The sequence below is a fragment of the Vulpes lagopus genome, chromosome 10 (assembly GCF_018345385.1).
Source record: "Vulpes lagopus strain Blue_001 chromosome 10, ASM1834538v1, whole genome shotgun sequence".
Classification (NCBI taxonomy): Eukaryota; Metazoa; Chordata; class Mammalia; order Carnivora; family Canidae; genus Vulpes; species Vulpes lagopus.
In genome coordinates this window covers 59,160,498-59,173,626 of record NC_054833.1, presented here as the reverse complement: position 1 = coordinate 59,173,626, position 13,129 = coordinate 59,160,498, and the positions used below count along the sequence as shown (strand labels likewise).

The window sequence follows — 13,129 nt, the reverse complement described above, 5'->3', positions numbered from 1 at the left end:
GATTACCAATCAGAGACATTAAATCAACAGTCTTAAATATGCTCAATGAGTGATTTGGACAACAAACTAAATGAAATCAGAATAATGTTTGAACAAATAAAAAAATATCAATAGAGACGTAAATTGTAAAAAAGAACCAAGGAGAAATTCTGGAGCTGTACAGTATAATTGACAACATGAAAATTTCACTAGATACCACTATATACCCCCATTTTGCAACATAGCCCTATTGAAATAACCAAAATCTAGAACACTGACCACAACAAACATTGGAGAAAGTGCAGCAAGAGGAACGCTCATTCATTGCTGATAGGAATGAAAATGGTACTGCCCCTCTGGAAGACACTGTGGTGGTTTCTTACAAAACAAAATGTACTCTTACCATATGATGTAGCAACCACGGTCCTTGGTATTTACCCAAAGGAGTTAGAACTGAGGTCCACACCAACACCTGCACAAGGATGTTTATAACAGCTTTATCCTTTTTTTTTTTTTTTTTTTAATTCATGAGAGATACAGAGAGAGAGGCAGAGAAACAGGTTCCATGCAGTAAGCCCAACGCAGGACTCGATCCTGGGTCTCCAGGATCATACCCTGGGCTGAAGGCAGGCGCCAAACCACTGAGCCACCTAGGCGTCCCTAGCAGCTTCATTCTTAACTGACATAAGTTAGAAGAAACCAAGATGTCCTTCAGTAGACGTATGGATAAATAAACTATGGCACATCCAGACAGTGGAATATTACTTAACACTGAAAAGCAATGAGCTATCAAGCCATGAAAAGACATGGAGGAAACTTAAATGCATATTACTAAGTGTAAGAAGCCAGTCTGAAAAGGCTATGTACTGTAGGATTCCAACTACATGACATTCTAGAAAAGGCAAAACTATGGTGACAGTAAAAAGATCAGCGGTGGCCAGGTGTCAGAAGGAAGAAGGGATGAACAGGCAGTGCATAAAGGATTTTTAAGGCAGTGAAACTAAGTGTGACACTATAAAGGTGGATACATGTCATTATAAATTTGTCCAAACCCACAAAATGTACAAAACCAAGAGGAACCCTAATGGACTCCAGGTGATAATGACGTGTCAATGTACGTTTATCAACTGTAACAAACATACTACTCCAGTGGGGATGTTGGTAATGGGGACAGCTATGTATCTGTGGAGGTAGGGGGTATATGGGAAATCTCTGTACCTTCTGCTCACTTTTGCTCTGAACGAAAAACTGCTCTAAAAAATAAAGACTATTTTAAAAATTCACTAAAGGGGCTCAATGGCAGATTTCAGCAGGAAGAAAAGGCCAATGTACTTGAGGATAAGCCAAAGAAATTATCCAACCCAATAAGAAAAAAATAAAATAAAAAAATCAAGGAAAACGAATAGAACCTGAAGGACCTGTGAGACATCATACCAACCGATGCACTAAGGAAGTCTCAGATTGACAAGAGAAAGAAAAAGAACAGAGAACAGAAAAAAGAGGGATCCCTGGGTGGCGCAGCGGTTTGGCGTCTGCCTTTGGCCCAGGGCGCGATCCTGGAGACCCGGGATCGAATCCCACGTTGGGCTCCTGGTGCATGGAGCCTGCTTCTCCCTCTGCCTGTGTCTCTGCCTCTCTCTCTCTGTGTGTGACTATCATAAATAAATAAAAATTGAAAAAAAAAAAAAAAGAACAGGAAAAAGTAACGGAAAAAACAGACAGAAACTTCCCAAATTTGATAAAAGACATAAATCTACCCATCTCCAAAACTCAACAATCTCTAAGCAGAATAAACCCAAGGAGATCCACAGTACAACACATCATAGTCATAGTGTCAAAAGCCAAACACCAAGGGGAGCCTGAGTGGCTCAGTAGGTTAAGTGGCCTACTCTTGATTTTGGCTCATGTCATGATCTCAGGGTCATGGGATCAAACTTGCGTCAGGCTCCAGCTCTGCACTGGGCTCTGTGCTCAGCACAAAGTCGGCTTGTCTCTCTCCATCTGCTCCTCCCCCGGCTGGCGTGCATTCTCATTCTCTCTCTCTCTCTCTCTCTCTCCCTCTCCCTCTCTCTCAAATAAATTAGTTTTTTTGTTAAAGACAAACACAAAGAAAGGAGCAAGGGAGAAGCACCTTATGAAGCCATATGAAGAAATAAAAACACAAATAAGGTAAATACAAATGTCTATTACTGTATTTTCAATTTATAACTTCCTTTTTTCTATAGGATATAAATGGTAGATGCACAAAACAGTAATGGTAAATCTGCATCAGTAACACTATGAAAGCAGAGGAACACTGATACATAGGATTAGTGGTTGTATGCTACTGAAACTAAAGCTAGTATCATTCAAACTACGTTATTGTCACTTTAAGATGTTAATTGTAATCTTAGGATAATCATTAAGAAAATAACTTTGAAAATGTACAGAAAAGGAAAAACGAAGAGAATCAAAAGCGGTACACAAAATATTGATGAAATACCCCCAAAAGACAGTAATGGAGCAAATGAAAAACAAAAACAAGTAAGACATACAGAAAACAAATAGTTAAATGGCAGAAATAAGTCCCTCTTTACCAGTAATTACTTTAAATATAGTAGGATTAAACTCTCCAACTAAAAGTAAGAAATTGGCAGAATGGATTAAACAACAAAACAAAATATGATCCACCTGTATGTTGTTGACAAGCAATTCACTTTAGATACAAAGAAACAAAAGCCTGTTAAGTAAAAGGATGAAAAAAGTCAGCCCATGCAAACAGCAACCCAGGAGAGCTAGGGTGGGGGCTAAATTATCATTAGACAAAATAGATTTTAAGCCAGAAAAGGTTGTATCAAGAAGATATAACAATATAAACTTCTATGTATCTAACAAAACCCCCAAACATCTGAAGAAAAAACAGCCAGACTTGAAGGGAGACATGGACAGTTCTATAGTAACAGTTGGAAACATCAACACCTCCCTTCAGATAATGGAAAGAGCAATAAGAAATTTATGACACGAATGACACTAAAGCCAGGGACTATTGTGGGATTCAATAATGAACAGACAAAAATCTTTGCCTTCAAAAAATACACCAGATTTTAAAAGGTACAGAATGTAGTACGTTAGGAGAATCAAACAGGGAAGGGGAACGGGGATTGTCAGAGGTTACAGATTTCATTCAGTGTGGTTGGGGGGAGACCTCACTAGGAAGATGACATCGAGTCAAGAGTAGTTCTCCTGTCCATCAACTTATCACCTATCATACTACTTCAAGAATGTGTGTGCTAGGGACATCTGGGTGGCTCTTTTAAAAGGGGGTGGGGGGGCACACTGATGAGGTTCTCAGAACAAGTCAACCTGAGTGACTTTCCTTATTAATTAATGATCAATGGAAGGAAATGCACCCAGGTTCTGGGTTAGTGAGGTCAGTGTTTGGAAAAACACACTTTTACTTTTCACCTAGCACACTGAATTGGCGGACTGAATGCACGGAAACTAATTTCTCACGAACCAAGGGAAAAGATGTTTAGTACAGTTCCATAGCAGTGCATGAGCCCTCTGGACTGGTGCTTGCTGTGTGCGTGTGTTCACTGAGTCTACTCAATGGCCCCACTGAGTAAGTGCTGTTTTGGGAGCTAGGAATAGTCCTGGCTGATGAGGAGCCCAGTAGCTATATGGGGAGTTGCCTAGCACATACATTCTTTTTTTTATTATTATTTTAAATTTTATTTATTCATTTATGAGAGACAGAGAAAGAGGCAGAGACATAGGCAGAGAGAAAAGCAGGCTCCCTCTGAGGAACTCAATGTGGGACTTGATCCCAGGACCCCGGGATCATGACCTGAGCCGAAGGCAGATGCTCAACCACTGAGCCACCCTGGTGCCCCTCACTGTGCCCTTAGTACCATGTTTTATACACACTGTATTCCTCTCTCCACAGTTTTGCTCTTGGCAGTTTCAGTTATCCACAATCAACGGTGGTCTGGAAGCAGGCAATCCCCCTTCTGACATATTGTCGGAAGGTCAGTAGCACCCTAAGGCTGTCACACACCTGTGCCCCTCACTTCCTGCATCCCACCCTTCAGGCACTTCCCCATCTCACATCCTCACTAGAAGATGAGTGAGCGCAGGACATTAAGATGTGTTGAGCAAGACCTCATTCACATAACTTATTATAATTTGTTGCTATAAGGATTCAAGTTCACAACAAGTTATCGTTAACCTCTTACTTTGAATAACTTATAAATTAACCTTTACCATAGGCGCACACATACAGAAAACATGTGGTATATATAGGGTTTAGTACTGCAAATGGTTTTGGGAATTGTACCCCCCACCCCATGGATAAGGGAGGGGGGCTCCTGTAAAAGCAGAAGCCTTTAGGAGTCAAAATTCTAGCTGAAACTGGGAGTGACTGCCATGACTCCCAAAGGGTGCCTCAGGCCTACTTGTCCTCACCAGGAAGGCAACCTCAGGTGCCTGTCACCACCTGACCTGCACCAAGCTCATTTCCAGCTGCAGGGCGTCTCTCTCTCTCCGAGCTGTATCCAGTTCCCCCTCTAGCCGTCGCACCTCTGACTGCACCAGCACTAGCTGCTTCTGGGCCTCCCGCACTGCCTGGGCCTCCCTCTGGGTGTTCTCCTGACGAGGGAAATCAAGCATAAGTACAGGCCTTGTTTCCTGTCTCCCGTTACCTCCATTCCCCAAGTCATCCTCCCATGCCCTAAAACCCGCACTGCTTCTCTCCTTCTTCAAGTTTGACTATTAGCTCATCTCTGGTTAATCTCACTCTTCCGCCTTCTGTGTATAGCCCTTCCTGCTGGCCCAGCACTCTCTACCTCGTCCCCCACAAATCGTTCTCCACTCTCCAGACCAGCCCCCTACCCGCCATATTTGGACATCCCATTTCATTCCATTATTATGCCCTTCATTTGTTCCCCATTCCCCAATGGCCACTCTGATACCTTCTCCTTTTCTAACTGAGCCTGCACCTCCTCCTGCAGGGCCCCATAGCGCCCCTCCATCTGGCGCTCTTGCTGAACCCAGGCCTGCCGCTCCTCCTCGAGAGCCAGCTTCAGTGTCTCCAACTGTCGATGCTCACTGAGCTGCCCAGCCCGAGCCTCGTCCAGTTCCTCCTGCAGAGCCCGGCACCGCTGCTGCTCCAGCTCCAAGCTCAGGCTCAGAGCTTGCCTTTCCTCCTCCTACAGGGAAAACCAAGATTCTCAGCAAGCCCTCAAACGACCAGCAATCGGCTCCCTCACCCGCATACAGTGTACCCGCTGAGAGTCAGGTCCTCTGAGAACATAGCAGTTGACAAGCCCCCAGGATTGTAACATAGTAAACAGGAACTTCTGTTCCAGAATTAGGTACCTCTGTGTTCAAATTGTTTGAATCGGTTTGAATCCCAGCTGTCACTATGTTCTTAGGCACACATCTTTACCTGAGATATTGGCATAATATCTAGGGCCTACATTTTGAGGATTAAAATAAAGAGTGTACAGAAAGCAATTAGCACAGTGTCTGGCACATAGTAAGTGCTCAATACAAAATAGCTGTCACAATCATCATCAAAAGAAGATGCACAAAGACTAGAAAACCCAGCCTCCGATCATGTACTAGCCAACCAGCAACCATCATCGGTGCTGTTGGATAAAGCCTGCTAAGACGACAAGTGCCAGCACGCGTGGAGCAAGCATGCATCATGCATACAACTGAGTTCCAAAAAAACAAAAACAAAAACAAAAACAAAAAAACAACTGAGTTCCAAACCCGGCTACTAATCGTATGGGTAATCACCTTATCATTTCAGCAATAAGAAGCCTGAGTCTCATCCCATAACTTTTCGGGCTCTGCCCTGGTCCAGAGTTCCCAAACCTGGCTGCACACAATCACCCAGGAGGCTGCTGAAAATATTTAACCTCCCCAGCCCCACAATAGATCTACTGAATCAAAACCCCTGGTGATTAGTTCCCCAAATCTACATCTTAAAATGATCCCCCAGATGATTCTAATTAGGAAATGATTTGCAGTCTCTCAGAGCCTTGTTTGCAGAAGATCTAGCAGAACAAGTGTTCTAAGGGATACACTTTGGGAAACACTCCCCTGGCGCGGTTCCCACAACCCACCAATGGGCCACAGTCCTGTAGAATTAGTTAGTGGCCTCTACTGGAATGAACCAGCCTGGCATCCTCACCAGTGTCTCTTTTTCCCGCTGTTGCAGTCTGGCACTTTCCTGCTCACGATTCAGGGCCTCCACGGCCTCGGAAAGGCTTTGCTCAAGGTGGGTTACTGTCTTTCAGAGACAGGGGGGCACAGGACACAGGAAGAGAGGAAAATCCCTGCAGGTTATACTTCAATAAGCATTAGCGATATATATATATTTTAAAAGTGAGACCTAACTCAATGACTTAGGGGCCACAGAGAAGACTAAGTGGTGTGGGGAAATCTGGAAAGACATCAATGATGCAAGTCTGGCAGCAAAAATAGTGAGGGGAAAACGGGAGAATGACCAGGCCAGCAACTGCAAGGCTGAGCTCAATCTATTTCGGAGCTATTTGGACTCCCTTCCCTCTACCAATCTGTGACTAGGTTCTATGCCATCTGATCCAGGTTGCCCACCTCCTGCTGCTTGCTTCTGGTGATTTCAGCTGCCTGGCGTTCCTCCTGGAGCCCCCGAAGCACCTCTGCCCGCTCAGCTTCGTGACGGTTCCAGCCTTCCACGACACGGGCCAGGGTCTCAGGAGAGGAAAGTCATAGGGAATTTCAAAATAGTTGTTTTGCCCTCTTTCTGCCCCTAGGGGCGGGGTCAACAGCCACTTTCTCCCAGTAGTCAATAAACCCACCCTGTACCCTAGCTCCTAGCGTGAACAAAGAAATGCTGGTTGGCCATCCCCCATTTACTATTCTTTGGCGTCCCGCCCCAAGGAGAGACCCACCCACATTCTGCTACCCTGGCACCTTGTCCAATTGTTCGATCATGATATCTTTCTTGCGGTCAGCAGTCACAGCCACAGCTAACTGTTGTTGAAGCTCCAGCACTCGGGTCTGTAGGCTCTGAATATGGTGCTCACAATGCTGGGAAGAAGGATGGGAAGTCTGGGTGTTACCATCCCTAATCTGACCAAGGCATCAAACCTTCCAGCTCCTTTAGGCGAACATGGGCTGGAGACAGGAAGCCTAGGACCCAAGAACAGAACAGGTTTGTAGAAGAATAATCAAGATTTTTGGAGCGGGAAATTAGAGGCCTGAGACCTCTGACACCTTCCTCTACAGCTCAGGAGACAGGGGCTTGGCTTTCAGGCTCTTTCCTCCTCTGGATATCCTGAGAAAAATTTCCATGAACCTTTTTCTTCTTTTTTTAAAAGATTTTATTTATTTATTCATGAGAGAGACAGAGAGAGAAGCAGAGACATAGGCAGAGGGAAAAGCAGGCTCCCTGTGAGGAGCCAGATATGAGATTTGATCCCAGGACCCCAGGATCACGACCTGAGCCAAAGGCAGATGCTCAAACACTGAGCCACCCAGGTGTCCGTCCACGAACCTTTTGGCAGGAGCTCAACAGCCCACATTGCAAAGAATGGGAAATGACTCATACCTAAGAAGCTCACATAGTGAAACACGGCAAGGAGAAAGGAGAAAGCCTTTCATTTAGGTCCAAGCAGTTTAAAATAGATAAAGAGATGGTTCCCAAAGTGACAACACAGCCAATGACTGTAATCTTTCCCCTGCCCAGTCTGCCTCTCTGCCCCCTTCAGATGAGCTGAGGTTTGCAGAGATAATGTCACCAGTAGCTATAAAGCCTTCACACAAGCCAGCACAGCTTGTTGTTCATTCAAGACACAACACATGCTTCTGGAATGTTTCTTTGTGTTAGGCACATTCTAGACCTTAGGAAGACAGTGCTGAACAAAATAAGGTCTGACCCTCAGGGAGCTTAGATTTTAGAGAAGCAGACAAGATATACCAGACGGTGATTACCTATATGAAGGAAACACCAGAGTGCCCAGAATGAACACCTGGAGGAGAGGTGTGCCTCTTCGATGGGATTTCAAAGTCGACCACCCTGAAGAGCCATCTGAGCAAAGTCTCAGCTTGCAGGCCCTCAACCCTCAGCCCTTCCCAGCACCCAGCCTATTTCTAATCTTTGCTGCTTTCAAAAGGAAGCTTTGGTAACTCACCTTGCGACGGGTATGCTCGGAATCCAGTGCATCTCTCAGGCCCTGGAGATCCGGAGGATTGAGTGGGGGCCCTGGCCGAAGACTGGTGTAGCGGGGAAACAACTCCTCCAGGGCTTGAGCTGAGCTAGATGGAGATAAGTCTTGCAGGGGCCGAGTGCTGAGCAAATCAGGCAGAGAATATCAGGGTGGGAAAGCTTTCGAGAGCCCCTAGTCCAACTGTGACATTTTAACAATGAGGAGATGGAAACTCAGAGCAAGAGACTTGCCCAGTCTTAGAGCTAGACAGCACTCAGGTTCTGTGATTCACTCTAGAGTGCTCCTTCCTGTATACCACAATCCCCGCAGTGAAAGTCTTAGCAGAAACAAGCCAACTCTTCTGGAGAAAGATGGACTAGAGGTTGGGAGGAAGCCAGGTAGTAGGCATCAGATGCCCATGTTCCTGAAGGAGTAAAGGAGGCAGAAGATGGGAAAGAAAGGATGAAAATGAAAACTAAAGCACAAGCACCTTAGGTCCCTAAGAGGTAGAAGAGCAGTAAAGAGAGAACTAGGGAAGAGAACAATTGGCTTTCCAAGAAAGCAAGCAAGCAAGTTAGCAGAACCCTAAAGGGAACTCACTTAAGCAAGGTGGCTGTGCTGTCACTGTCAAAGGAGTCCTCTTCTCGCCTTTCTGAGCCAGGACCTGGAGTGATGGGATCCCCTGCATGCAGCCACAGGGACCCCACAGCCAGGGTCAGTTAAGGATAAGAAGAGGGACCACTTGAAGGTGAAGGGAGGAGAGGGCCTTCCTTTCTCCTTCACCCGCTCCTCCAGTCCCTCTTCCTGGAGCCTTTCCTCCTAAACTCTCTTGTCTCCAATGTCTTTCTTTCTCCACCTTCTCCCACCCCTTAAATCTGGGTTCTTCTTTACAGAGAATGAGTTAACTCACGATAGGCTGTAACACGTGAGGTTTGGAGCATGCTCTGGAGTTGACCTCGAACACTTTCCATCTCAAAGATATGCCTGGAACCATCCTAGGAAAAAGCAACATGAAAATCGGATGCAACCTGAATGATCTATGTTCTACTGACTGCCAGGGTACATGACATCTGGTACCCTCTAAAATACAAGAGTTTTTACTCCAGCACCTGGGAAAGCCCAGAAAGCCAGAACTGGCTCAGCAAGGGTTGAAACTCAAACGTCTACAGAAGCCAGACAAGGGATGCCTGGGTGGCTCAATGTTTGAGCCTTCAGCCCAGGGCATGATCCTGGAGACCTGGGATCGAGTCCTGCATTGGGCTTCCTGCAGGGAGCCTGCTTCTCCCTCTGCCTCTGCCTCTCTCTCTGTGTGTGTCTCTCATGAATAAATAAAATCTTAAAAAAAAAAAAAAAAAGAAGCCACACAAATAGTGTAAGTAAATTAACGGGGTACAATAAGACAAGCCTGATGAAGATCCTCGCCGACTAGAGAGTAAGTATCTTGTCTGAAGACTGTACAGTCCATGGCTATCGGTTTTTCAAACTCTGGAAGACCTATGCAGTCTTCAAATTGTTTACGACACTTTTTCTACCCAACGCTAATAACCAATCTCTAACATGTGACATCGATTAGACCGTATTTTAATGATTGACAATACCAAACTGAAAATCATATAATCAAACTAGCTTTGAGCTGGAAGGATTTTAGCATATTTTGCTACCCCTAAGAACCTAGTTCCCCCCCTTGAGCTGAAGAAACCTTATCCTCACTTGGTGCCCAAGTCCCAATCAAAGCACAGTAATCTGTCCCCCATGGTGCAGGTGTCTCTGACCAAAAAACCCTAGAAGTTTCACCATTTTTCAGATTATGGCATCCCAGGACACTTCCTCCCTCATAAACATTTTGTTCCCAGGAACAAGCACAAAGAACACTCCGTAGTTAAAAGGAATTGAAATCCAACAATAGGAGTTCAAATCTCAGCAAATTTTTTATCACCTCCAATTCCAAGATCCTAGAAGTCCCCAAGACACACCTCTCTCACCTTTTTCTTCAAATTGTTCTCCAATCCAACCGACAAGCTGTGACTCAGCTCTTGGGCCAAGCCACCTAACATTTCATGAGGAGGAGGGGAGGCGGTGGGGAGATACAGCTGGGCTCGGGCTGTCGCCTCCGCCTGACGACTGAGGTGCAAGGAGGCATAGAGCTGGGAGGTCACCTCAGAGGATACTTGGTTCAGCCCAGGGGCTTCAGATGGATCACTCAGAAGATCCTCAGCCCGGAGAGGTGAACCGGGTCTGGTAGCTGACGTTGCCATGAGTACAAGCAGGAGACAACTGCAGACAGCAGAGCTAGGAACACCTGGTCCTGCTTCAGGAGACCCCAGGCGGGGAAGTGCACGGGGAAAGATTTGGGAGAAAGGAGAAAGGCTCCAAGCCAAGAATCCTTGGTGAGTAACAGTAGGGAAGCTTTCTGGTTAGAGGAAAGGTTTCCAGCAGTTCCAGAGGCCATGGGAGAGGGCAAAAGCATTTCCTTCCACAGGGCCTGGGACCGGTGAAAAAGGAGGGTGAAGCAAGGAGGGGCTTGGGGACAGAAGACCGAGGGGCGACAGCACTACTGCAGTTCCTTGGAGCGCTGAAGGTTCTTAAATTCTCACACCCAGAACGTGCAAAGTGAAACGGACCCAAATCCAACAGGGGCCTGATTGCCCTCCAGCAGTCTTACTAGGCCCTCACCTGGTCCCGGTCTCGGAGGCAGAACCCTCACGCTCCCCACCTCCTCATGCCCCTCGCCTCGCCATGCACCTGTTCCAGCCACGGTCAACCCCCCTGTATGTCCCCTCTGACCGCTCCTGGCAAGAAAGCCATTGGGGGCTCCCCAGAACCCCTCCCTCCGTGCTATCCCAAGAGAAACTCTGTGAACACCCGGTCGCCTCCTCAGACCTCTCTGAAAAAGTCCGCCGCCCCCTAGCCCAGGCTGAGATCCTCTACCCGGACTACGCCCGGCCACTCCACCCCACACCGCCGGACCTCAGCGCTCCCCAGTCTGCCGAGATCTGCCGGGATCTTCCGCCTCCCCTGAGCCCGGACCAAGGACCCCTCCACACCCACCCTCACCGCCTTCCCTACACTCAAAACCGTTGGCAGCCTCCCGCCCACCGTCCGCAGCCCCGCCTCGCCCGCCTCGATGACGTCACCAGCCCAGCGCACTCCCTGGTCCGTGCCCAGACAGCTTCTGCAGTCCGGGAGCCCTAGACGCGCATGCGCGGCGCCACGGATTGGCTGAGGGAGGCACGGGCGGAACTATTGCACCACCGCCGCAGTTTGAGGCGCCGACGGGGCGGGGCTCTGCGGAAACCGGAAGTATCTGGTGACGGGCCTTAGGAGCAGTTCCGGTGAGTCCGGAGGAGGGGTTCCCGCCTGCTTGGGGGAGTCAGGGATCCGGCTCTGTAGCCCCTGGAGTGTGGGGGTCTCGCATCGAGGCTTACACCCTCTGCCCTGCAGATGACCGTTCACAACCTGTACCTGTTTGACCGGAATGGAGTGTGTCTTCATTACAGCGAGTGGCACCGCAAGAAGCAAACGGGGATCCCCAAAGAGGAGGTGACGAGAGGGCCCCGCGCAATCCGGGTGACCTCGCATCTCCAAATGCGTATAGCCCCAGCCCAACCCTTCCTCTCCAAACCCCGTCTGGTTCCCAGCTCTATCCCGTCCCCTTCGACAACCCGAGCTAATTCTTCCCCTTTCCCTCTAGGAGTACAAGCTGATGTACGGGATGCTCTTCTCTATCCGCTCCTTTGTCAGCAAGATGTCCCCGCTAGACATGTACGCGGAGTCAGAGGGGATGTTGAGGGAAGGAGGGCTAGCCTTGGGAATTTGGGGGTTGGGGGAGACTGGAGTGGAAGAGACATTGGCACCCAAGAGAGGGAAAGGAGACAGAGAGAAGAGAGGCTGAGTCTGGAGTGAGAGCCCTGGAGCTGTGATGGGGAAGATCTGACGATAGAGAGGTTGGGTGCAGGGGCCAAATCGAGGGGTGAAGATGGGAGGTGTCTTTACTAAATCAAGCTCCTAGGAATGATATGTTTACGGAGTCATCCTAGACAGGATCAGAAGTATCTCTTTGGAAGAGATTATGCTCCTGTTCCTTAATGTCCTCATCTCTGCAGGAAGGACGGCTTCCTGGCCTTCCAAACTAGCCGTTACAAACTCCATTACTACGAAACGCCCACTGGGATCAAGGTGGTCATGAATACTGACTTGGGTGTCGGACCCATCCGAGATGTGCTGCATCATATCTACAGCGCGGTCAGTGCCAGCCCCTGGGACCCTTCCTTCCCCTAACAGCTGTGGCCACTTAGAGCCTCAAGACTCCTTGAGCTTCCCTGCCTTAATCTTATTGTAGCTCTGTTGAAGCCAAAAGTTCTCCTCGGGACTCTTGAGGTCCTGAAACACCACCACTTTCTCCTTAGGGAGAGCTTGCCTCCCAGCCCGTGATCCTTGTGTATTTGCACACCCCTGAGGTTACACTAGGTTTGGGGTTGAAAACAAGTGTCCAATGCCTGGTTCTAACACCCTTCTTCTCCGTAGCTGTATGTGGAGCTGGTGGTGAAGAATCCCTTGTGCCCGCTGGGCCAAACTGTGCAAAGTGAGCTCTTCCGCTCCCGGCTGGACTCCTATGTCCGCTCTCTGCCTTTCTTCTCTGCCCGGGCTGGCTGAAGGAAGCATCCTACCTCACCCCTCAGGAGAATCCCTGTCTACCTAGGGCCATTCCTAACCTGTTTCATGTGAGGGCCCCCACTGCATGCCCCTCCACCCCCTCCAGCTCCCCAGCAGCCCTCCTGGGGCAATGGCCTACAGCCCACTCAGGTGCCCTCCCCATCAGAGGAAGGAAGTGTACAGGAGTCCCTACACCTCCACACCAGGCCCTCTCCAGTTTTATCCCCTACCTGGTGCTGCAAAAGTACAGAATAAACTTTGTCACCCTCTGCAGCCTAAGTGTGTCACTTTGAGTGGTTGGTCGGGGTCCTGTCCCACTC

The 13,129-nt window shown here is 48.1% G+C and overlaps 2 protein-coding genes across 18 annotated transcripts in view; one reads left to right on the top strand and one right to left on the bottom strand.

Annotated features, from left to right (window-relative positions):
* Positions 1-13,129, bottom strand: part of CNTROB (centrobin, centriole duplication and spindle assembly protein) — a 37,760-nt gene that overhangs the window by 12,996 nt on the left and 11,635 nt on the right. For 4 of the 17 annotated variants that reach the window (XM_041770981.1, XM_041770988.1, XM_041770984.1 and 1 more), the window contains exons 1-9: positions 10,130-11,269; positions 9,067-9,151; positions 8,757-8,838; positions 8,142-8,298; positions 6,922-7,038; positions 6,583-6,699; positions 6,158-6,256; positions 4,929-5,165; positions 4,459-4,605 (exon numbers count right to left, since the gene is read on the bottom strand). In XM_041770981.1, the coding sequence (XP_041626915.1) occupies positions 4,459-4,605; positions 4,929-5,165; positions 6,158-6,256; positions 6,583-6,699; positions 6,922-7,038; positions 8,142-8,298; positions 8,757-8,838; positions 9,067-9,151; positions 10,130-10,411 (1,323 nt within the window). In that variant the 5' untranslated portion in view covers positions 10,412-11,269. The other 13 variants (XM_041770982.1, XM_041770997.1, XM_041770998.1 and 10 more) reach the window with 11 other exon arrangements.
* Positions 11,395-13,082, top strand: TRAPPC1 (trafficking protein particle complex subunit 1). Its single transcript, XM_041771001.1, has 5 exons — positions 11,395-11,488; positions 11,598-11,696; positions 11,848-11,918; positions 12,260-12,398; positions 12,681-13,082. The coding sequence occupies exons 2-5, from the start codon at positions 11,598-11,600 to the stop codon at positions 12,807-12,809; spliced, it is 438 nt and encodes a 145-aa protein (XP_041626935.1). The 5' UTR covers positions 11,395-11,488; the 3' UTR covers positions 12,810-13,082.

Bases quoted from the DNA above. Each gene is read 5' to 3' on its own strand.
- TRAPPC1 (XM_041771001.1), top strand. From the start codon at position 11,598: ATGACCGTTCACAACCTGTACCTGTTTGACCGGAATGGAGTGTGTCTT. The intron at 11,697-11,847 runs GTGACGAGAGGG...CTTTCCCTCTAG, and splicing joins CGGGGATCCCCAAAGAGGAG to GAGTACAAGCTGATGTACGG. The intron at 11,919-12,259 runs GTACGCGGAGTC...TCATCTCTGCAG, and splicing joins AAGATGTCCCCGCTAGACAT to GAAGGACGGCTTCCTGGCCT.